The following is a 25,129-nucleotide window of genomic DNA, read 5'->3' as shown; positions in this document are numbered from 1 at the left end:
TTACACTGGAGTGGCTGAAAAGCCAGGGAGTATCCTTATGTAGCCAGTTGAATTTCCTCACAGCCATGAGGCTCACCTCTCCCTCCCAGTTCTTTCCTTACGACTTGTATAGATATACAAGTATAGCTCATCATACTCATCATACCAACTGACTACTCGTGGCTGGAATTCTATACCGGTCTCCAAAGCGAGTTACTATTCTATGTAGTAACAGCTAATCCCACAGGAACTTTGGAGAGCTACAGTAGGTACATTTCCCTGGAGGATGCTCTAATACCACTTCTTATATTTCTGTGACATGCCATGGTCTGCATCATCTGTATATTCCTTGGCTGTGCTTCCTTAAAGTTTTATTTATTTTTATTTTGCATGTATGAGTGTTTTGTCTGTATGCATATCTGTGTACCACATGCATACAGTACCCTTGGAGGCCGGAACAGGGTATTGGGTCCCCTATGGATGGTGGGAAGCTGCCGTGTGGGTGTTGGAAACCAAACCCAGGTAGGTCCTCTGCAGGAACAGCAGCCATGCTTTTTACAGTCGAGCCATCTCTTCAGTCCCTCTTGGGTAGGATTTAATTTTAGTGGTTGAGTTCTTGGATGTCAGTGACTAGTCTGACTTATTTTCTATCGGGTTCATTTTTGAGGCAAAGGTACTCAGTAAATTGCTGATGGCTGCTCACGTCTTTTTTTTTTTTTTTTTTTTTTTTGGTTTTTCGAGACAGGGTTTCTCTGTGTAGCTTTGCGCCTTTCTTGGAACTCGCTTTGGAGACCAGGCTGGCCTCCAACTCACAGAGATCCGCCTGCCTCTGCCTCCCGAGTGCTGGGATTAAAGGCATGCGCCACCACCACCCGGCAGCTCACGTCTTAAGAGAGGTGCCTATTAGGAGCACGCAGCATGCTCATAAGTCCTTAATTCCTGGAAACGGAGTTTGAACTCTTGATTTTCTAGTTGAGGGGAGTTGAGGCTCAGAGGACTGATGTATCAACAGGCAGTTCTGAGGGACAGTGATGTTCTCACCAACAGGCATGGAGCTGGAGAAGAGTGGTGGTCCCGAGGAGCCTGTCGCTTGCTAATAACACTGGCCAACTGTACGGGCTCAAAGGGAAGGCTCCTCAGCAAGTGCGGAATCAGATTACACGTGTGGATTTAGCTACCTGGCTCACTCTGGACAAAGGGCCCAGGGGAGGTCAGGGTCTGGGATGATGCTGTATCAATAGTCCTTCCACTTGTGGGTGTCCCCTGACCTTACTTTGTATGTGGTGTGTGTGTGTGTGTGTGTGTGTGTGTGTGTGTGTGTGTGTGTGTGACTTTTCTTTGTAGGTTATTTTTGAGATTGTACTTCTTCTTGGGCTGATTTTAAGAGGGGAAAGAACATTTTGTTTGTTGGGATTTCCCCCCCTTTACTGCTAAGTTAATTAAATGGTACTAGAACGTGAGGTATATTTTTCTAATAAAAACAACTCCTTGGAAGATAGGAAGCAACAGTCTGCAATCATTGGGAGTCACCTCTAATACAAACAGAGAGTTGTATTAACATTTTGAACATGACGGGAGGGCAAGGGTAGGGTATATGGATCTGTTCTAAATTGTTTATTAGGCTTCTGAACACATGTTTTGGTTCAAATATGTATTTGTGATCTCCAAATGACCTGTATGCAAGCATAAGACACAGAACAAGGGCTTTAAGTAATTTAGGTGGGCAGTGAAGAAGGGCCTAGAATGGTATGTGACACAGTAGAATGTTGTGGGATATTTGCACACTGTGTGAAAATGTATTGCTGTGATTGGTGTGATATAAAGCCGAGCGGTCCATAGCTAGGCAGGAGGTGTAGGCAGGACTTCTGGGCAGAGAGAGAACTCTGGGAAGAAGAAGGCAGAGTCGTCAGCCAGACGCAGAGGAAGCAGCATGGGCAGTGCAGAGAGATGAGGTAACAAAGCCACATGACAGAATGTAGATGAAAATAAATGGGTTAATTTAAGCTATAAAGCTAGTGGGACAAGCCTAAGCTGAGGCCAAACTTCCATAATTAATAAGAAGTCTCCTTGTTGTTACTTGGGACTGGCGGCAGAAAAGAAGTCTCTCTACACTAGAAGACTGGGGAGTGTGGGGCTGTGGTGGTGCACGCCTTTAATCCCTGCACTCAGGAGGCAGAGGCAGATGGATCTCTGTGGGTTCGAGGCCAGCCTGGTCTATCGAGCAAGATCCAAGACAGGCACCAAAACTACACAGAGAAACCTTGTCTTGAAGAAAAAGAAAGAAAGAAAGAAAGAAAGAAAGAAAGAAAGAAAGAAAGAAAGAAAGAAAGAAAGGAAGGAAGGAAGGAAGGAAGGAAGGAAGGAAGGAAGGAAGGAAGAAAGAAAGGAAGAGAAGAATGAATAGGTGGCATAGATTTGATTGGTCCAGCATGTTCAAAGTGTTGGATGAGGCTAAGAGTGGTGGCGCACGCCTTTCATCCCAGCACTCGGGGAGGCAGAAGCAGGCGGATCTCTGTGAGTGTGAGTCCTGCCTGATCTACATAGTGAATTCCAGTACAGAGAGGATTATGTAGAGAGACCCTGTCTCAAAAAAAAAAAAAAGTGATAGATGAAAAATCTTCACAGACACATTCAACTAGTTAGTAATCATAAATACAGGCACGGGTTCCATAAATAAATTTGTTAATATAAAGAATTACTGGGTTGGGGATTTAGCTCAGTGGTAGAGTGATTGCCTAGCAAGTGCAAGGCCCTGGGTTCGGTCCTCAGCTCCGGAAAAAAACAACAACACGAAAAACAAAAAACAAAACAATAAAAAAAAGAATTACACATGATGACATGTGCTAAGTTGCTTGAATCATTTGTTTTTAAACAAATGTTTTGATTCACTGCCACTTTCTTTTTCTTTCTTTTTTTTTTGTGGGGGTGGGGTAGAGTGGTGGTGGTGGTGGTGGTGGTGCTTTCGAGACAGGGTTTCTCTGTGTAGCTTTGGAGCCTGTCCTGGAACTCACTCTGTAGATCAGGCTGGCCTCGAACTCACAGAGATCTGCCTGTCTCTGCTTCCCGAGTGCAGGGATTAAAGACTTGGGCCACCACTGGCTGGCTTACTGCCATTTTCTAAAGATAGAGGTGAATGGTTTAAGGCCAAGGTCACAACCTTCATCTTAGGATAATTAGCAGACTAACATTCGGCATGTTTCTTGTTGCATTGCTGGAGACGTTGACAGCAGCACAGGAATCATGTAAGGTTAAGTCAGGCATTTCTCGACCCTTCTTCCTCTTTACATCCCCAATGCACACCCAGCTGAGTGCTTCATACAGAATGCATTCTCAGTGTCTCCTAGGGAGGACTCTGCACTTAGGTCAACTGTTACACCAATCAGAGAAGCAAGCACCGGGAAGCTATCTTACCCAGTACTGTAGGGATCCACAATGGATGTCAGGGACCCCAGCCGCTCCTCCAGAGTGTTAATTCTGTATCTCATGTAGAAGGTGGAGACGATCAGTGCACAGACACTAGAGAGGGGTAACGAGAAATTTCCAGTATGTTAATGGCCAGGAACTGATATTTAAAAAACAGTGAACTTAGCCGGGCGGTGGTGGCGCATGCCTTTAATCCCAGCACTCGGGAGGCAGAGGCAGGCGGATCTTTGTGAGTTCGAGGCCAGCCTCCTCTACAGAGCGAGATCCAGGAAAGGCTCGAAGCTACATAGAGAAACCCTGTCTCAAAAAAAACCAAAAAGCCAAAACCAAAACCAAAACAACCCCCCCCCCAAAAAAAACCCAAAAAAACAAAACAGTGAACTTGGAGCTGTTTTTTTCCACTTTGGGAGCATTTTCAAAAAGAACCAAAGGCTTAAGAGACTTTGGTCTAAGTTGAGGGGCTGGAGAGATGGCTCAGCAATTGAGAACATTTGCTGCTCTTCCAGAGGACCTGAGTTCGATTCCTGGTACCCACAGCCATCTGTAACTCCAGGTCCAGAAAATCCAGTGCCTTCTTGTGGCCTCCATGGGCACCAGGTGTGCATGTGGTGTACAGAAGACATACATGCAGGCAAAACATTCAAACGAAGTAAAAAACAGAAAAATAATAATAAAAAAGAAAACCAAAAAAAAAAAAAGAAATAAAGAAATAAAGAAAAAAGAGAACGGGTTGATACTTATTATAAAACTTACACCAAGGAGACTTAAAATCCTGTCACCCAAGCCCTCAAAGTGTAAACATCAGCCATTCTTATATTTTGGTTGTAAGCCTAGCCTTTAACGGCTGAGCCATCTCTCTAGCTCAAAATCAGCCATTCTTACAGGATTGTTTAAGGCCTGACCCAAGCTGGATGGCTAAGCCGAAACTCCTTCTCAGCACTCTCTTCCTCTGGTCCAGGAGCCTGAGCAGAGAGCAACAAACCTGGTTCCCCGGAGAATCACACATTCCTTGCTTTAATGGGGACCAGATGAGCATGTCTATTCCCCTCTGGGATGAAAGACACCCTAGAACTGAACTGGATCTTCTCAGAAAAGCAGTTGATTATAGACTGGAAGCTGATGAAAAGTTAAAAAAAAAACTGTCTGTGCCTAAGTTGTCAGTGAAGATGACTGATATCTTGTTACAGATGGATGACATCTTGAAGATATTTTGGCTTCCGTTCAGAAGAAATTGAACACACAGAGAAATAAGTAAGCAAGACAAAGACGCTTCAGAAATGACTGAGTGTTGCTCAGGACTCAGTTCTGTGGCAGGCTCAGCACAATCATTATGAATAGCTAACCTAAGCCTGAGGGGAAGGGGAAAAAAAAAAACGCCCAAGAAGGAAATGGAAATTGCCAAGAAAAATATGTGGGTTGTGTCAGCACAAGTGGGATTTACAATGACTCTTGGCAACGTGAAGAGATTATTCATCTGCAAAACCGGGTCATTTGCATAAACCACTTATAGTAAACATATCGACTTACACAATTGCATAGAAAATAAGAATATGGCGGAGAGTTGGACATTTCTGAGACGTGACTTTAGGCAAAATCCCGACTGTTTCCGACTGGCCTGTTGAGTCGAAACCAAAACAGCAATATGTTAGCACCCCAGCATACGTCTTTCACTGAGCCATATTTCAACAGGGAAGGAGTACTTGAGATGGGGTCATTCCCAGGCAGTAGGGAAAGTATTAGTAGAAGCCTCCTCCTTGGTATTTTAACCAGTAGGAAAAAAAAAATTTTCCCAAGTCATTTCATCTAATAATATATATTTGAGAGGATTTTTTCTGCCAAGTATTGTATTGGCGGGGGGGGGGGGTCAATAGAATAATGCAATACCATTATTATTATTAATTATTATTATAGTTAATAAGTAAGAAACAAGTCAGTCACGCGTTTTACCACCAACTTTTGGTTCATAATCTCCAAGTATTGTGGATAATGCAGCAGCTTCCACGGTGACCCCTGGTAAAGCCCAGAAGCAGGAACTACTTATTGAACACGTAAGTGGGATTTGACATGCAAAGTCCAACAAGAGGAAGGGAGGGACCATGAGAGGCAACCCCAGTGTGAAACACTGGGGCTCTTCACGCATCAACCAACGGGAATCTCCTGCCCATCAACAACCCTGCTCCTCACCATGTGCAGGCAGGCTCTTGGCTTTTCCATCAGGGGCTCTGCTCCCGTGGGCATCTGTCCGAGGTGGTTTTGTTTCTCCCTTGGTGACATTCAGAAGTGTCTGAGACTCGGTCACATGGAAGTCTGTCAGGAAAATGAGGCGAGGTCAATTCGCTCCCCGATATATTTAACAATCATAGGGTCAGCTACAAAGTCCACGACTGCCTTCATCTACATAATGGCCATTTTGTGGATCTCTCATGAGTGGGATGTGGTGCCTGGAGACTGAAGCCCAAAATTCACCAAGAAATAAAACGATGCAAGGGCGCTGAGGCAGCATCCACAGACAGTGTCACCAACTCCTACTATTACTATTGCTGAAATAGGTGAGAAACCTCATGTTGATCTCTCTCAGCCACCGTAGCATATCAGTGTAAGAGATGCCTGTTAAATGTGGACAAAGGAAATGGATTTTGCCATGGAGGCTATTCTCTTTCTTAGGAAACTTTTCCCCAGTTTTCCTTTGCAACTGTTAACTGGGAAGAGAAGGGTGGGAATTGTTTTTCTTATTTGTTTGTTTTCTTTTGAGGTGGGCAAGGGGAGGGTGTTTTGTGGGGCATGAAACTTGAATCAGGACGCGATTTCCCCAGACCTCGGGAGTTCTCGGACTCTGGAGTCTGCGAGCCGGAGCTGCTGTACCCTTCCATGTCTTGTCTTCGTCGTCGAACCACTCCATCCAGGTCTGAGAATTCATCGTTGAAATCCTGAGGGGAGGCGATGACGTGAGGAGACAGGCAGGCCTTTGTAAACCCGAGCCCTCTGGTTTACGCCTGACCCATAAAATATGAAAATGAAGCATGGGTTATACCACACGCTACAGGATTTTCCTAACCTGGGAGTATCTGGTTACGGAAACTGAGATTATTCAGCATGGTTAGAAGTCTCCTAAGAAACAGCCCACGGCTTGTTTGAAACAAATATCTGGAGAAAAGCACTGGCTGGCTGGTGAGAAATGACTAGTGGGAACCTGAGAAGTCTCAGCAGTGCTGTGCCCGAAACATCTGACTGCTGCAGACAGCATAAGAGGAGCATAGACATCTCAAATCCATTCAAATATGTGAACAAAAATGTTGCAAATTATAATTAAAAAAACATGACAGTGGGCACAGGAAAGAAAAAAAAATACTGCTGGCCAAACAAACCGAGAAAAAAAAGCTGCAACCTTTTAAATTAGATCCGATCAGGGTTAGCTAAGGTACAGAGGGTAGGAAGAAGATGTGAGAAAAGGTCACAGTTTTAATTTGCATTCCACTGGCTTCCCTGAAGTGCTAAGGCCTAGGGAGACACATAGTGTTCCCAGCTGGCCCTGGCAGAGGCAGAACTAGGCTGAGCTCTTAACTGTTTAGTTGCCAACTGAGAAAAGACTCATCTGGTAAGCAAATGAGCAACTTTTGTGTTTGGGTTTGTGGTCTTTGGGTCATCTCAACATTCATTACATTCCTTACAGTGATTTATAGGGTGAAAATTTGATTGACTGATTTATACTTAATGGTTTGAGACAGGGTCTCCATCTATCTCAGGCTGGTCTCCAAGTCTCAAGGTAACTGAGGATGACCTTTAACCTTGGACCCTCCTGTCGCGACCTCTACAGGTGTGTGCCACCATGCCCGCTCTGTTTGGTGCTGGGGACAGAACCCATGGCTTCGTGCAGGCTAGGCTAGCATGCTACCAACTGAGCTACAGCCCAGTCTGAATAGTGAAAAACTTTAGTCTTTTCAACTTACTCCTGACTTACTGGATGCTTATCCTGTATGGGGCAGTGTGCAAGCCACCATACACACACGGATGTGCTGGATCTCCCCGCCCATGTGGTGAGCTCGGCAAGCATTACAGTGGATGAAAGAAGAGGGCCAGAGTGGAAGGAACTTCCCTGAGGATGGACTCCAGCTGGGTGGGCTCAGACTGGAAGCCATGTTTGCTGAAGTCTAAGTCATCGTGTGTATTCATTCTGTACTGCCCACACCTCTCCCCTCCCTGTGCTGTGGATCACTCTGATGGCTTTGTGGGGATGGACAGCCGCCCTCACTTGAGAAGCACCAGTAAATGCAGTCATGTAATATCTAGACTTTGTGGTTTTTGTTTGTCATAATGATTTTAAGGTCCATCTATGTGGCAGCATGTATTAACACTTCAATTCCTTTTTATGAGTGGGCAATATTCCATTGTATACTATATTAAAGACATCCCATTCATTAGTTAAAGGATGTCAGGGTTTTATCCTACTTTGGGGCTATTATGAAAAATACTGCTATAAACATTCCTTTTTGTTTTTGAGACAAGGTTTTGTTATGTATTCCAGCATGGCTTATGTAGCCCAGTCTGGCCTAAAACTCATAGCAATCCTCCTCTCTTAGTCCCCCAAGTTCTGGGATTGCAGGGGCATGCCACCACACCCAGATAAACTTTCCTGTTTGAATTTTTATGTGAACATGTTTTAATTACACCAGTTTTTCAAAATGCAAAAGAAGATTCATAGATGTTGAAATTTTTTTGTTTTTGTTTTGTTCTGTTTTCTCTGGATAGCTCTGGCTGTTCTGGAACTCATTGTGTAGATCAGGCTGGCCTCAAACTCTAAGATCCACCTGCCTCTGCCTCCTGAATGCTGAGATTAAAGGCATGGGCCACCACCCAGCTGAAACTATGGGTTTGTATTGCTTGACTCAAGGCAAACACCAATAATCAGTGTGGGGTCAGTGATTTATATGATATTGTTAGACCTGTCTAGGAAAAACAAAATTCTATTATAGGTAGGCATCGTGTATAAATGGGAGATACCACTGGAGGTGTTCACTGTGGTCTACAAAGTCCAAGGGAACCATAATAGCTGTATATCTGCTACCTGAGCATAAGAGCCTTGCCTAGTCATTTCTGAGTTTGCCCATCTTTTCTAAGCTAAAGTCTTGGAAGGTGAGAATTAGTTTTAATTTTCCCTGGTTTCTGATAGTGTACACCGGTATAATACCCTGAGTGGACTTTTGTGAGCTGAGCCTGTCTCAAAGAGCTTTGTGGCTCTCTTTAAAGGAGCATTGTGAGGCCGGGTGGTGGTGGTGCATGCCTTTAATCCCAGCATTCAGGAGGCAGAGGTAGGCAGAGCTCTGTGAGTTTGAGGCCAGCCTGGGCTACAGAGCGAGATCCAGGAAAGAAAGGCACAAAGCTACACAGAGAAACCCTGTCTCGAAAAACCAAAAATAAATAAATAAATAAATAAATAAATAAATAAATAAATAAATAAATAAATAAATAAAAAAAAAATAAAGGAGCATTGTGTCTGGAATGTAGCCTAGTGGAGAGTGCTTGGCTAGCATGCATAAGGGCCCGGGTTTGACTCCTAGCACCACACACAACAAAACTGACAAGCAAGCGAAGCAAGGTCTTATGTACCTCTGGTCTCTCTATCACATTTCTTCTCTGTAGAACAACCTATAGATTACTAGGAAAAAAGTTAGTGGCCTCCTTTGGTTCCTCTGCTTCTGGAGAGGTAAGCTGTCCCCCAACTACACTGGTCATGAGTTCTTCCCAAGCCCTGGCTGAGGTGTGAGCACAGGGTACTGAGGATTGAACCCAGGGCCTCGTGCTTGCTAGGCAAGTGCTCTACCACTGAGCTAAATCCCCAACCCATGGCTCCACCTTTTGCTCGTGCATTTAGATCATTACTTGGACGGCTTACCAGAGGCAGAGATGAAGGGCGATCTGTCCGGAAACTATTTTCAGCAGAAGATGGGTTGGGACTGTTACCGACACTAGTGTTCTGAAATCACAGGAGGAAAATGAAAATCCAGATCAACTACAGAATTTAGGAAATACCAAAGAAAGGCAGCATAGAATTCTGATGTCATACGCACCTCCAAGTGTCCACACACAGATTTTAGCAGTTTGTATGTTGAATCTCTGGAGAGTAAGGAGACAAATATGTACTGGAAAAAAAAAAAGCACAATCAAGAGTTTAGAGTTAAAAAATTATTTGTCACGTAAGTTTTGTGTTTTCTCATAAATTTTTAAATTACATTTAATGTTGGGTGTATGAGTGCATGCACAAGCACTCACATGTGTGCCATGGTGTCCCTGTGGAAATCAGAGGACAATTCTCCACCATATGAGTCTTGAGGGTTGAACTCAGGTCATCAGGCTTTGTGGTACACACATACCTTTACCAACTGAGCTGTCTTTTTGGCCCCTAGCCTTTATATTTTCAAACAACAAAGATTATCACTTTAACTATAACCTCATTTTGAAAATCTGAACATTCAATTTTTATTTTATTTCTTGAATAAAACAAGTACAATCCCCCTTGTGTTTTTTTTTTTTTCCTTTTGAGGCAGGGTCTCATGTGGTCCAGGTTGGTATCAAACTCCCTATGCAGCCGAAGATGATCTTGAACTCTCGATAGTTCTGCCTCCACCCGCCAAGGGCACAGATTATAGGTGTGCACCACCATTCCAGTTTATGTGATGTTGGGGATTGAATCCAGGGTTTCATGCTGTTAGGCAAGCATGTTACCAATGGAGCCACATCTCTGGCTCCTTTTATCCCACTTATTACAGTAATAAAATCCCCAAATTCAATTTAAGCACAATAAAAAAAGTGGAGCAAAGTGAAGGCTCCCAAAGGATGACATGGGTGTCCCCTAAAAGCACAGAGGGGAGGGCGGGGCACTAAGGCAAGGCTGGCGGTATAGGCTGGGTCCTCCAAAGTCCCCTCCCCTCCCGAGTGTTTGGTTTTTAAAGGTATTTTGTGATTCCTGGAGGGGGCTTGCGTTCTCTGTTCTGACCTAGATTTCTGTAGAAAATGTCCCAGCAGCTCTAACAGGGTTGCTCTTTTTCATGGCACGTCTAGATTCTTCCTTGTACTAATATGGACATTGCTCACCATCCCCTATGCCCCCACCACGGGATGCTTGTGAGTTATGGGGAAAATAAATAAAAATCAAAGCTAGCCAAGCATTTTGGAAACAAATGACATATGGAAAGATTTTACTTCTGTGTAAACGGTACATCTACAAGATTTGAACATCTCCTTGTGTGTGTCATGGGAACTTTTCAGACTGAGTTTGAGTGATCCTTCTCATTGACCACCAAGAGAATGAGGCAACTCCAAGTCAGCATCACTGCATTCCAGAGTAGTGGGCGCTGTGGTCTCCGGCACTGGACAGATTTAGGTGCAAAGTCTAGCTCTGATGTACACTGGCAAAGAGTAAGTGCTTGATAGCTAATTGTATTTTAAAAAGAGGCATGTTAATTTGTTTTTTAGTTTATCAGAATCTATCATCTATCTATCTATCAATCATCTATCTATCTATCTATCTATCTATCTATCTATCTATCTATCTATCTATCTATCTATCTATCATCTAGTTTGATCATTTGTCTATCTTACTATATAGCCCAATCTGACCTCAAACTTATGATTCTCCTGAGTTAGTTCCTAAGTACAGAGCTCACAGATGTGCACACTTGGTCAGAACAGCTGTTATTTTTCCTTCTTACCCATACTCAGTTATCTAGCATGGTTAGAAGGTGAAGGCAGCTCTTACGCTTTCATGAAAATAACAGGTGAAACAAATGTCTAAATGGAAAGGTTGCTGGCTGTCATGTTAGGGCAGCCCAGTTCAGGAGTTATTCCAGAACCTTGGTACAGAAGACAGGCTGTGTGTGTGTGTGTGTGTGTGTGTGTGTGTGTGTGTGTGTGTGACCATATTGCATGTTGTGGTTCATGTGTAGAGGTCAGAGGATAGCTTGCTAGACTCAGTTCTCTCCTTCTATCACCTGGGTCCTGGGGATAGAATGCAAATCTTTAGGCTTGGTGGCATGCCTGGTTCACCTTAGGATTAGAAAAAATGCAAATTAATTAAGTGTGTGTGTGTGTGTGTGTGTGTGTGTGTGTGTGTGTGTGTGTGTGTAGGCCTGTCACCTGTGAGACTGGGGATCAAACTTAGGCTGTCAGGCTTTTGCCAGTCCCCTAGTTCCTGAGCTACCTCACTAGCCCAGGCTCCCCCCCTCCCCCTCCCGGGGGTTTCTGTCTGTCTGTCTCTTGTTTTTTTTTGTTTTTTTTTTTTTAACACAAAGCCTCTCTGTAGTCCTGGCTGTCGTGGAACTCACTATTTAGACCAGGCTGATCTTAACCTCACAGACATCTGTCTACCTTTGCCTTCCAGGTGCTGGGATTAAAGGCATACACCACCACACCCAGCCCAAGCCTTTTCTTTTCCCTTTTTAAACTTAGTTTTAATCTATTATTATTAGTGCAAGCATGCATGTGTATGATGTATGTGTGGACATGAGTGCCACAGTGCACACATGTAGAAGTCAAAGCACTACGTTTGGGAGTTAGTTCTCTTTCTCCATTGTGGGATCTGGGGACTGAATGCTAGCTGTCCGGTTTGCAGTTAGCACTCTTGTCCACTAAGCCACCTTGCCAGCCTCCCGGATCTTTTTTTAATAGATAAATTTCATATTGGCGTCAACTGGATGGTGGGGGGAAGCATTGTTAGCACACAGTAGGTTCCATGCCTTCGACGTACTTTCCAGAGTTGTTCTGCGCACAATGCACGGTTAACGCTGTTTGCTTTCTGTGCGGTTCCTGTAAACTTGCCATTGAAATGCATTAAATTATAACAACCACAACAATAACCACAGACAAAGCAAAGGTGGTCCTGCACTGCGGTACTCACCCTGTCTGTGACCGTCGATATGATCAGGGCATTTGGCACCAGAAGGGCGGTTTTGGTTTTCTTTATCAGGGTGACGGAGAAAGCTGGGATAGAGATCTGAAACAGAACCATCCAGTCAACGCCAGCTCAGATTCGACCCACAGCACTTCAAATCTAAACTTGGCTCAAGACACCACCAGCTTCATGAAAAACTGAATCTGGGAGTGGTGGGAACATATCACTGAGCTGTTCAGACAGGGGCATCCAAAGCCACAGGACACAGCTGGGAAGTTCTAGACATGGTAACAGAACACAATATTTATTCTGATGTTCATGCATCAGGGCTCAAGGCTCTGGAGGTCTAGGGCTTACGGGATCTGCTCTGGACTTGGTTTTTGGGTTGAGCGCAGGTGGAAGGGGAAAACATGCTGGACAGAAAGTCTTGAACTTGAATTTAGTCCTGTTACTATAAACATGACCTTCTCAACCTAACACACTATCCACGCAAAGCTTCTGCCTCCTGATTTATAAGTTCAGGCAGCCTTCCTTAATATTCAGAATTTTTTTCGGGATTAAATAAGATAAGGTCCAGAGGACATTCAGTGCTGAATAAAAACTTTTACCAGGTTCCTCATTTGTCTCATGATATCAGAGTGCACAACATGTTCATTTCTGGCTCAAATAAGTAACAACAAGCCATACTTATCATTTAATTATGCCAGTCATGTAAGGCTTAGGTATCAGATCATGAAATATGTTCAGAGAAATACATGGCTCACTCAAGATCCTGTACATCAGAACTTACAAACATTGGGATCTGAACTGATCTGATCCAAAATGGTCGTTTCCTCCCAGATGATAGGCTATAAGAATATATCAGATGACACAGAGAACAATGACCGCCACTGTTTGGTTTCAAGTGAAAATGACCATATCACTGTGAACCCCCAAACAGTCTCACACACAGGTATGGTTTAAAACAAAAATGATTTGACTTGATGCATAGGTACACACACTTACTGGAATATGTATTTTATAAAGAAGCTTCATGAATTCTGAAAGAGGTCAGTGGGTCAGTGGGGGAAGAGGAGGGCCTTGGGCTGATTCTGCCAGTTTGAAGGAATGGAAACAATTTTTTTCCGAGACTTTTTCTTTTTTTCTTTTCTTTTCTTTTCTTTTTTCTTTCTTTCTCTCTCTCTCTCTCTCCCTCCCTCCCTCCCTTTCTTCCTTCCTTTCTTCCTTCCTTCCTTCCTTTCTTTCTTATTTTTAGATTTATTTATTATGTATACAGTGTTCTGCCTACATGCATGCTTGCAGGCCAGAAGAGGGCACCAGATCTCCTTACAGATGGTTGTGAGCCACCATGTGGTTGCTGGGAATTGAACTTAGGACCTCTAGAAGAGCAGCCAGTGCTCTTAACCTCTGAGCCATCTCTTCAGCCCCAAGACAGGATTTTTCTGTGTAGTTTTGGTGCCTGTCCTGGATCTCGCTCTGTAGACCAGGCTGTCCTTGAACTTATAGAGATCCACCTGGCTCTGTCTCCCGGGTGCTGGGATTAAAGGCATGTGCCACTGCCACCTGGAAACAACCACTTAAGTTTGAATATCTGCAGTCACATTTGGTTCCCTGAGATGGATTATCCTCTGCTCTGAGGAGTTCTAGGAAGCGAGGCTGTGAAAAATGAGGGACCGATCCCATTTAGATACTTTTCTTATATTTTTGGTTGCGAGCTTAGCCTTTAATGGCTGAGCCATCTCTCCAGCCCTAAATACTTTCCTAAAAGCTATTGTTTTAAAGATTTCTACTCATAAACATTCTCAAGGGCAGGGGATAATTCTGACGTTGGGATCACTTTGGAAAAAAGTACTTGATATCTACTATGATAACGATATCAGAATGAGTCCAATGTGGCTTCTGAGCAAGTACCACAAGCGCACAGTGACCAGGGGCCATAAGTTCAGGCTTTCCTGAGCCATAAATGACCCAGAAGGAATTTTAATCCTCTGTTCCATGGCTATAAAATTATAACCGAATAACTTGTGAAATGAAGACGACGTGAACTTTCAGTGAGACTAGATGCAACCTGATATATACTCATCTTAATTTTACCGGCATCTGAAAAGACCTCGCCGGTAATGCGTGTTTCGGGGTAGGCGTTTAGAAAGAGAACAAGCTGGCAGTCTTTAATCTTATTAGATGATGTTTAACTGAGGTCTGGTGACCCTTGAGGGAATTCTGCAAGACCCCTGAAGCCCAAAACTCTCTGACACCATCTTTGGGGTGGGAAGACACAGACAGACCACTGTCCCGGTTTTCATCCTGTCCCCTGCTAATTCTGTCTCCTCTCTCTGAGGATTAGCTGTAGCTCACACAGAAGTGTGTACATGTATTAAAAAACCAGGGACACTTCTTTCAGCTTCTTTTTGTCACTGAAGTACATGCACAATTTTCAAACCATTGCTAAATCCCACTAGCTGGAAGCTCACTCACTGCCTTGGTGAACTTATATGTTATTAAAAAAGAAAAATCCTTTGTTCAGAATGTCTTCAGTTCCTGGACTCTGATTAGAGACCCAGACTCGCTCTGAATTCAGAGCCATGCTTATCCTGCTGAGAAGCAGGACCAGATCTCCCACAGACCCCATGACCAGCTTCTTTTAAATATAATTTATTTATTTTTATTTTATGTGCATTGGTGTTTTGCCTGCATGTATGTCTGTGTGAGGGCTTCAGATACTGGAGTTACAGACAGGTATGAGCTACCCTGTGGGTGCTGGGAATTGAACCCAGGTCCTCTGGAAGAGCAGTCAGTGCTATGAGCTACTGAGTCATCTCTCCAGCTCTGACCAACTTCTTATAATCCTGAAATCTAGAGTAATGGTGGAATACTACTTTGCATTGGTCTAATTCAGAGAATGCCTCAATTCAAAATATGGCTGTCTAACAATAATGTATAATAAGCATATATAAAAAGGAACATGAAGTAAGCTGTTCTCCAGAGCTAACACCAGCATGATAGAGAATATTCATCATATTCGTTGAGTGGTCCTTATAGGATTACCAGTGGCTGTAGGGAGAATGTTTAGATATAGGATATTTATTTCAAAGGGTTTTATTTCATAACTGGCTACTTTATGGCTATTAAATGGCTTACTCATAGTCTCAAGGTACAGTACCGGGAAACTCACTGAGGTCATGCAAAGCAGGAAGGCACTCCTCTGACCTCTGGCTGCCTGAATGAACTGTGCTAGAATGCCGTAGTTCACAGGCACGACTGTCTTTTCCTTCTTTGTGGGACAGTTTCAGAAAGCAGGGCCTCGAGAAACTGCTAGTTCCTTCATCCCTGAGGCTGTTCGCAAGCTCTGGTGTCCTGTGTCTCAGCTCGACTTTGTGTTTGACGGAGAATCCAAGGCAGCCACACCAGAGCATATCTGAGGTCATGGGGCTCTGACTTCCACACACCAAGCCTTGTACACTCAAGTTCCAGGTCCCTTGTGCCAGCAAGGGTAAGACACTAATTTACAAACCTGTTGTCCTAGTAATGATTATGGATACAACAAAAATGGATACGTTTTAAAGGTTTTTTTTTTCAAAGGGGGTAGATGTTTGAGGCAGGGTCACATACAGTAGGTAAGGCTCACCTGGAACTCACTTAGAGCCCAGCCTGCCATCAAAATCATGGAAGCCCTCCTGCTAGGATTATAGGGTTGAGCCACCACACCCCGCTACATATTTTGGTTTTTAATGAATGCTTTTGAGACAGATGAGAGCATGTTTCCCAGAAACGCACAAGAACAACTTCAATGTCTCTGATGACATGTGGGTAAAAGCGATTCAGGGCCAAGGGTGGGAGAAGAACAGGGTGATGTGTGCAAGGAGAGGGGGAAGCAGGTGGTGCTTTGGGGAAGGGAGGAAGTCAGAATCATCTGGAGGCATTTAGAGCCATAGGATTTGGAAGCACAAGAAAGGAAACTGGGTAAAAACTCAGGCTCAGGAGGGAAATATTTAAATATAGCTAAATTTAAAGTAATTTCTACTAAAACAGGCAAAGAATACAGTGTTAACCCTGTCTTCTAAACACACCAACCTTAGTGTCTTTTCCAAAGACTTTGGAATGAAAACAAATCCAGTTTTCCGACACGAAGAGCTTTCCTTGGTATAGAATTTCTTTCTGGAGAGCACAGGTAAAGCCTAAGAGACAGACAGGTGGAGCAGCAGCATTTAGAATCTCACCAAACTACTATTATTTCCATGATTTCTATTTCAAATAAAAAATTGTCTCTATTTTGGTGACAAAACACACATTCATACTCCAAAGTTCCATTGCTAGCCACTAAGAAAGGCAGGCCTCTTCAGGGCCAATGCCTCCATTTAATGCAACTCCATAATGGCCTGTCTTGTTTTGTTGTTGGAGAGAGCTCAGCATGACCAGAGATGCTCCTGTCTACCATCTTTGTGACCCCGACTAAGCATGCCCCAAAACATTCAGGTCTGTCACTTTAACTTTCAAGCATGTGCTCTGTGAATTTGGGTTAAAGCATGCCCAGAAGTATGTCCGTCCGCCATCTTTCCTTCTTGAACGATGACCTTAAAATGAGCATGCTCAGAAGCATGCCCACCCCGAAAGTGATTTCCTACATGTCTAGCTTCCCAGAATAAAACTCCTAGGCTTGCTTTCTTTGAGGAGGGCATTGCTTTGGAAATAACTCCTGTGTTCTTCATCCACTGCAGGTAATAGATTGTTCCTCATTTTTTAAATTTCTTGCTATACATGTTTTTGCATTTCCACACAATATATGAACTTACTTTACTTGGTTACACTATCACTTCTGTATGAGTTTTTTTTTTTTCTTTTAAGATAAGGTGTTGTGTGGTCCAGGCTACCCTGGAGTTCAAAATTTCGACTTGGTTGGGCTCAAATTTGAGAAGCTCCCGCTGTAGTCCCGAGTGCTGGGATTACAGGCAAACATCACCATGCCCAGCTCCTGAGTCACCTTTAGCATAATAAAGTTGTCGTGACTAGCATGTATTTTTCAATTCAACGTGTTAGAGACGTTCTATTGTAGAAATGGGAGGAGGGCAAATCTACCTCCAGAAACCAAGCATGGCGTTTTCAAGACCTCTTCTATCCGCAACAGTGTGTCACCTGCATGCTAATATAAGCACTCCTGGTCCTCTCTTGCCAAGATCCTAATGACTCACTGATGATATGATGGTCTCCCTGGGGAAAGAGCACATGACCACACCTTCTGCCGGTCAATGAACAAGTATACATTAACAAGTATACACCGAGAGAGGCTAGAGTTGAATCACGGGTCCTGTGATGAGCCACACGCTGACCCGGCATGCTGGGAAGCTGCTTGGGTGTGACCACTATGCTCTGCACTGCACAGGCATGGATACTTCTGTACACCAGGGACTACTACGCTTCCTTTCAGCCTCTTGGGGCTGCCTTTCCTGCCCCAGGCTGATTATCCTAAATCTCAGGATGACTCAGGCACAAACATTTCAGCATAAGCAGAAATGGCAAGGACGTCACTGTGGAACCTTCCTGAATGACTCGGTATCACGAGAGCAGACTGTTCCTTCTGTCTTACGCTCCAGGGTGCTAGTGAGAGGTGAGCGCACCTGGTACACCTATACCTTCCAGAAACTCTTTTTGGTGACCAAGTCCCTGAAATGTGCTCTCCTTCCTTCTATACTGTTGAGACAACTCAAAAAACACTTTTCTAATATAATTTTTCTTTGAAGTGTATGCATGTTTTGTCTGCATGTAATGTCTGTGTACCTTGTTCATGCCTATTGCCCTTGGAGCCCAGAAGAGGGCACTGATGCCCTAGGAGTTACAGAGAGTTGTGAGCTGCCATGTGGGTGCTGGAAACTGGACCCAGGTCCTCTGAAACTGCTGAGCCATGTCTCCAGCTCCTTCAGACAGACTTTTAAATATGTAACTTAAACCAATAACAAGTAGGACTTACTTTGCCTCAGTGGTTCTTCAGTTGGGACATCAAGAAATAACTTGTGAAAGTGCATGTTCGCCTTGTACTGCGGGAGGGCAAAACACAGGCATCAGCACCGCCACCAGAGGTTGCCAACCACCACACTAGTTTAACTACTAATTTTCCAATTCAATCCTTCAGGGAGACACAGGGGACGCAGGATCACATAGGGTTCATGTTCCAACATAATTAACACCTTGCTGGGTGGCCAGCTGAGCATCAGATCAGGGCAAAGGTACTCCCGATAAGACAGCAGATGACATTCTAAGGACTTTCACCAGGGAAGGTGCTAGAGCCATACACCCAAGTGCCCTGGGGAAAGCTCAGGGCATAGAAGCTTTGCACTCAGCTAACCCTGAACTTGAAGTCCTTGGCTCTACTTCTGCCTTGGTGTGTGGTCATGCCCTCACCATTTAGCTCCTCTGGGCCTCAGTTTCTTTTTTTTTTCTGTTTCTGATGTCAAAAGAATTCCCTCCCTTAGAGGGATACTTCCAGGTTTAAACAGAGTAACACATTGGGAGAGCCCACCATGCAGGGCAACATGTGGTCACCAGCACTATGTGGCCATGAAAGCACACGAGGCCAGAGGCAGACGAGCAGGACATAACACTCCAGGGTGGGACAAGGCCCAAGTGTCTGAAAATGGTGTCCTTGCAAATTGCACCTGGCTCTATAACTGTGGAGATAATATACAGCCAGCAAGTTGTAGCTAGTGAAATGCTTGCCACGAACATCATCTGCACCCCAACTCCAAGTAGGTGGCACCCCACTCCAGGGTTAGGACACCGTGAATCAGGGATATTGAGGAACATGGCCACACAGTGACTGAGAGACAGATCTAGGTCCTTTAGTGACAGGTTGCTCTGCTTCTAGAATGCTCCTGAGAAAATATGTGCTAAGACAAGGGTTCCTCACGCAGCCCATCCATACCACAAAATTATTTCATTGCTACTTCAAAACTGTAATTTTGCTATTGCTATGAATCAAAATGTAAATGTCTTATATTCGGGATATCTGATATGTGACCCCTGTGAAAGGGTCGTTCGACCTCCATGGGGGTCACTACCCGTAGGTTGAGAACTGCCGTGATGGGCACTCTGAAAAGCAGGGTCTTTGATGCTGTGCTATCTGAACCAGCAGAGCTCTCAACTACAAAACCAGACCATCTATTGGCATAAAGAAAAGCTCTAGATCAGGCTATTAAGTCTGAAAGAAAAAAGGTTGGAGATATTCTATTATAGCTCTTGGAAGACTAAAACAAGAAGACCATCATGAGTTCAAGGGCAACCTAGGCAGCAGAGTATTGTTGTGGGGGTTGGTTGGGGAGAAAGAAAGGAAGAGGAAAAAAAAAATCAATACAGCATATAAAGTATATTATTTGGCTGTTGACTGGCCCCCATGGGGGAGGGCAAAAAACCATTTTTTTTAATGGTTTTTTGAGACAGGGTTTCTCTGTGTAGCTTTGCACCTTTCCTGGGACTCACTCTGTAGCTCAGGCTGGCCTTGAACTCACAGAGATCTGCCTGGCTCTGCCTCCCGGAGTGCTGGGATTAAAAGGCGTGAGCCACCACCACCTGGCTTCAAAAAACAATCTTTAAAAAGGGCACACCTTGGTAGGAATTCTGTGGAAATTGAAAATTAAAAAATTAAGTTTCACGCCTGTGCCCACTCTTTTGTTTAGTTCTTAGAAGGCACGAGTTCAGGCATTTAGGGGAGACGTATACAACAACAAACTGGAGGACACTGGCGTTCAGGGGTCTTGCTCAGCAGCAGAATGTGTCCTTGGCACACAGGACTTGGGTTCAATTCCTAGAACCAAAACCCCCAAATAAAACCCGAACTCCCCCAAGCTGGCCCTGGTAAAGGTGGATTCTGTCACCTCTCTGGGTGTGTTCAGCACAGACAGAGTTGTGAGCTGTGTGTTCAGAGGTCTTGCTTCTCTGTGCGGCAGGTACCTGATGAGATGGTATTATAATCCCTGGATACAGTGCTCCCCCCAACTCTGTGAGATATCAGACCAGCACCTGAGTGTCAGGCTCTGTCTCACATGCGTGCAGATGGCTCAGCTGTGGAATCCAGTCGGCCAGGCGAGCAGCGCCCATCTGTCCTTCACATTCTCTCAACCCGGTGCCTACTTTGGCCCTGCTTGGTAGACGGCCGCATTTCGGGATTCTTACCCGCCATTGGCTCCCATGGCTGTGTCGCCCCCAGAGCCCACACTGCGGCCCCTCATTACCTGGCTGGAAGACGAAGACTTCTTTCTTTCAGTCTTGCTTTCGGCTTTACACTCATTCTTATCGCCCGACCAAGTGGAACCATCAAAACTGGATTTTGACCTGGGGAAATAAAACCCACAGAGATTACACAAGGAACTGTCTGTGTCGCTCATTATAAACCCTCACTGCTGTACAATGTCACGCGGAAGACTGACATTAGTTTTCTGCTTCTAGATACAGATCAGAGCTCACGACACTCTGAGGGCATTTGCGAATCACGTGACCGGGATGAACTCAGCAGGCTGCCATAATGAACTGCAGAAAGGGCATTTGAGATGTGAAAGTAATTATATGGGTTCAACAGTGTTTCTAATCAATAGAAAGAGGAGTCCTTGAGGCCCATTGCCCAATAAAATTACAGCTGAAGCTCAATCAAGGAATATTTTTGTTTCACAATCCATTAATATTTAATAAGAATTAACTAAGTGGAGCATTGTGCTGAACGCCTTAGGCACACAAGACAGTCTTTATCCTTAGAGAGCTTGTGGGCACATGCATCGAACATTTTTTTTTTCTTCTTTTTGTTAAAGGCAGAGCATGCCGGGCATGGTGGTGCATGTCTGTGATGCTAGCACATGGAAGGCTAAGGTATGAGGCTTTGGATAAGGGGGTCTGACAGTTTGATTTCCCATCTGCTTTCTGGTCCTGCTCACGGCACCTGCAGGGAGGGAGAAGAACACACTGAGAAGTCTCAGAAAGCAATACTGTGTAAGGAAGTGCTCCACCCACCGAGGGCGGTGCTCCACACGGCTGTGCCTTCTCCAGACCATCAAAGGTAGCATTGTCTGTCCCATCTGCCCACAGTCCACACCTCTTCAAAAAGTCTCCCTGTGTCTGCAGTTTGGTTGGCAGGGATGAATGCATTTGAGGCCACCGTGAGCTACACAGAATCTTCCAAACACAAGAGTGGGGTTTGGAAAGACAGCTTAGTGGGTAAAGAGTGAGTGTTACTAACACATGAGGACCCAGTCTTGGACCCCCAGTACCCACGTAAAAAGCCAGGCGTGTCTGTGGGAGTCTGTAACCTCAGCACCGGGCTGGGTAGAGATAAAGGGGGTTTACTGGGTTCATTGCCACTGGCCCAGCTGAAAATGGTGGACTCCATGCTCAGCGAGAGACCCTGTTGAAAGGAATAAGATGAAGACAGAGAGAGAAAAGGACACTTGAATCCCTCCTCTGGTCTCTCAGTGTATACACATGGGCTCACATAACCTTCCCCATCATGTGCACACAAGGCACATCACCCAGACAGACACCATCATAAATGTCGAGTCTTCCCTTGTCTGTTAAAGGCAGAGGCTAGAACTCTGGAATCTTGGTCTCAGGCTGACTTAAGCCTGGCTCTCCACTTTAAGCAGATGTGAGTGAGTCTGCACATTATCTTCAACCCTGTAGCTGGGAACAATCATCTCAAAGTGGAAAGCGTGTATGAGTTCTAGAATTGATGCACACCCGTGTTTTATAATTATGTAGTTGCTTTATTGCTAGTGGCTGGAAATAGTATACAGAAGGTCCATAATTTGACACAGTTTCTTAAACTGAAACTACTTATTTGGTTCAAAGTAGATCTAGGAGGAATCTGAACGAATTCAAATGCCACAGAGGGACAGACATGATGGACACTGGGCAGACAGTAGACACTGGTGTTCTCTGCTTTGAGAACATAAGCTATACAATTTTTAGGCTTCTCCCAGCAGTTAATGATCCGTAAATCAGAAAAAGGACCTCTCAGCAACTCACAGTAGATGGATTTGACCAGCTCTGGACTAGCTAAAATGTTCTCTGGGAATTCTGGGATTATTATTATTATTATTATTATTATTATTATTATTATTATTATTATTATTATTTAACTATGAGTTTGCCTATATTCGACCTGAAAAGATAACTATTTTTACAAATGTCAAAAATAATAATGACATTTAGATATGTATGACAGTGCCCGACTGCAATCCTAGTATTTAGGAGACTGAGACAGGAAGATCATGAATTTAAGGCCATCCTGGGGGATACAGTGAGTTAGGGGCAAGCCTCAGCTACACAGTACATCAAATATAAACAATAACAACAAAACAATGCTGGGTGTGGTGGTGCATGCACTTAACCCGAGCATTCTGGAGGCAGAGGCAAATGGATCTCTGTGAATTTGAGGCTAGCCTGGTCTACACGGAGAGACCCTGTCTCAAACAAACATCAAGAAAACAAAAGGACAGCAGCAAATAAAATAAGGATGGAATGCATCACTTCTGTTGGTTCAGGGTGTGTTATGTTATTGGAATTAGAAGGTAGCAGGCAGATGTTCTGAAGGACTATGCAGGGTAGGCAAATACAGTAAGAAGGGCAGCTCTCTCTTTAAGGGCTTGAAAGGCACAGTGGTACAGCGGCGGCTCTGTGGTGCAGACGGGAAGCTTCTCCGCATCGTACTGATTTCTCCGCATCCTCTTGGCCATGCTAGTCTCACTTCCTACAGCTGCCCACAAGCAAGACCAAAGCCCAGTGCTAAATGAAGGCGCCCGAAAGCAGTTAAGAATTTCCAGACATCGCAAGCGGAGCGTCAGTGCCCGGCCCTCTGCACCGCTGCCAGGCCGGATACCCTCGTGGTTCCCCACATCTCCTACTGATGCACGCACAGTTCTCATTTGAAGCCTGGGGAAGTCGGGGAAGTCAGAAAGAACCCAAGCATTTGCAGGGTAACTCCCCAATCCGTCACAGCGAAAGAACCGTGAGAGCGCGCACATTGCGCTCGTGTGTGTGTGTGTGTGTGTGTGTGTGTGTGTGTGTGTGTGTGTGAGAGAGAGAGAGAGAGAGAGAGAGAGAGAGAGAGAGAGAGAGAGAGAGAGAGAGAGAGAGAGAGAGAGAGAGACATGGTCATTTGGTGCATGGGGCAGGGTGCTCTGCGGGAAAACAGCTCTAGAAAAATGGTGAAAGATGAAACTCCACAAACAGGGTGTGCAGGGAAGACAGAAATTATTGGGAGTGGGACCTGAAAAGGGAAATCGGGGTGAGGAGTTACACTACAGGCATTGATTTAGGAGAGGGCCGAAAGGAGACAGAGGTGGAGAGCCAGGGAGGAAGGGCAAGGTAGGACTTGGTTAACTGTCTCCTGGCAGAGGTGGGGGAGGGCAGGGCTTCTAACAGCTACAACCATGGGGAGGAGAGCACTTCCCCTTTGTGGAGAGTCCTCAAAACCACATTTAAACCTGGGGACACAGCTTGGTGGTAGAACAGTTGTGTGTGTTCAGCCTCAGGTTTGATCCCCAGTACCAAAAAACAAAACCAAAATTAAAACACCACCACCAACAAAACTTCTCACATTTATTCCTCTGGCCACAAATACCTCTAAGCTCCCGCTTGGTAGTTTTTGCCTCTGAGAGTGATAGAGCCTACAGCTCTGTATTAAGACACATCACTCCTCCTCCCTTACAGCCAAACCAGGTCTCCTTCAATAGCCCCAGTCCCAGGACACGGGTAGCTCAGCAGATCCCTGGGATAGGGTCTCCTCTGCTCTTTCCCGTGGCTCCCAGGAAAAGTGAGGGTCAGGCGTGCGTATGTGGAGGCTGAGCAGACACTGGGCGCATTCTGGACTGAGAGTAGACCCGCTGGCTTCCTCGGCCAACCCATCAGTGTTTTCAGAAAGAGGCAGCCCCTTCTGCAGAGGCTGAGGAGCAGGAGCAAAAGGTCCTGCTAGGAAGACCCGAGAGTAACAGGGCAAAACCCAGGGCCATGCTTTCTCAGGGCATGATATGCGTACAGTTGAGCCACAACCATAAAACCAGAAACACCAGTGTTCTCTACAAGCCCGAGAACAAAGGGTCCACTGAAGACTCACCACAGGCCGATGCTTCTCTTCTGGTCTGGGGACTCGGCCTCCACTGACGAGGTAGGGGACTGGGCTGTTGGCGACTTGCTGATCTTCTTCCTATCCTCCACACCATTCTCAGCCTCTAAGCTGGAGAAGAGAGAAAAGCGCTTCACTTTAGACATCCAGAGGGAGGCAGGAGGAGAAGCAATGAAGTGCTCCCGGGTTCTAGAGAGAGGAATGATCTTCATTCCTCACTGGCAGCCTGGTCAACTCTGGCAGCTGAGGTCCTTCCCAGCCTCCATTCTGAAGCCACTCCGTGGGAGCCTTAAGGGCAGGCAGTCCCTGCAGGTGACACCTGCTTCCCTTGTAAATGTCTGACCGCCCAGGACTTGCCCGGCTCCCGGCCTGTGCCCGTGGCCCCGAGCTGCTCAGCTCTGCCCAGCCAAGGCGTGTGCTGTGCTGCAGATGACCTGGAGGCTGGGAGAGCCCCTGTGCGCAAGCGCATGGCTCACACACAGGGGTGGCCTCCTGCAGGTGCCCAGAACCCCCACCCTCTTTGTTTGCATGTCGCTTATGTCACTTATCACCTTTTGTTGTACTTATGACGGTCCCACTCCGGGTTGTTGTTTTAACTACGCACTTCCCTAAGCAATTTACAGACTCTAATCTTTACAGCCACCCAAGCTAAGTGAGAATTATTACCTTCATTTTATAGGTAGGAAATCAGAGGCCCTCACTGAATATCTTGCCCACAGAGCTCATATCTATTTTAGTTCTGTCCC

At 45.1% G+C, this 25,129-nt stretch overlaps 1 protein-coding gene and 1 non-coding gene across 4 annotated transcripts in view; both read right to left on the bottom strand.

The window, feature by feature from the left end:
• Positions 1-25,129, bottom strand: part of Gramd2b (GRAM domain containing 2B) — a 111,306-nt gene that overhangs the window by 6,581 nt on the left and 79,596 nt on the right. For all 3 annotated transcript variants that reach the window (XM_076555274.1, XM_076555275.1, XM_076555277.1), the window contains exons 2-12: positions 24,375-24,494; positions 20,506-20,605; positions 18,249-18,315; positions 16,358-16,461; positions 12,293-12,388; positions 9,468-9,539; positions 9,293-9,373; positions 6,218-6,329; positions 5,587-5,709; positions 4,930-5,017; positions 3,391-3,495 (exon numbers count right to left, since the gene is read on the bottom strand). In XM_076555274.1, coding sequence (XP_076411389.1) covers positions 3,391-3,495; positions 4,930-5,017; positions 5,587-5,709; positions 6,218-6,329; positions 9,293-9,373; positions 9,468-9,539; positions 12,293-12,388; positions 16,358-16,461; positions 18,249-18,315; positions 20,506-20,605; positions 24,375-24,494 — 1,068 coding nt within the window. The remainder of the gene's footprint in view (positions 1-3,390; positions 3,496-4,929; positions 5,018-5,586; positions 5,710-6,217; positions 6,330-9,292; positions 9,374-9,467; positions 9,540-12,292; positions 12,389-16,357; positions 16,462-18,248; positions 18,316-20,505; positions 20,606-24,374; positions 24,495-25,129) is intronic.
• On the bottom strand, positions 9,150-9,241 carry Trnaa-agc (transfer RNA alanine (anticodon AGC)). Its single transcript has one exon. It is a non-coding gene; the product is annotated as a tRNA-Ala (tRNA).

The sequence above is a fragment of the Peromyscus maniculatus genome, chromosome 19 (assembly GCF_049852395.1).
Source record: "Peromyscus maniculatus bairdii isolate BWxNUB_F1_BW_parent chromosome 19, HU_Pman_BW_mat_3.1, whole genome shotgun sequence".
NCBI lineage: Eukaryota > Metazoa > Chordata > Mammalia > Rodentia > Cricetidae > Peromyscus > Peromyscus maniculatus.
This window is presented reverse-complemented; position numbering and strand designations above follow the sequence as displayed.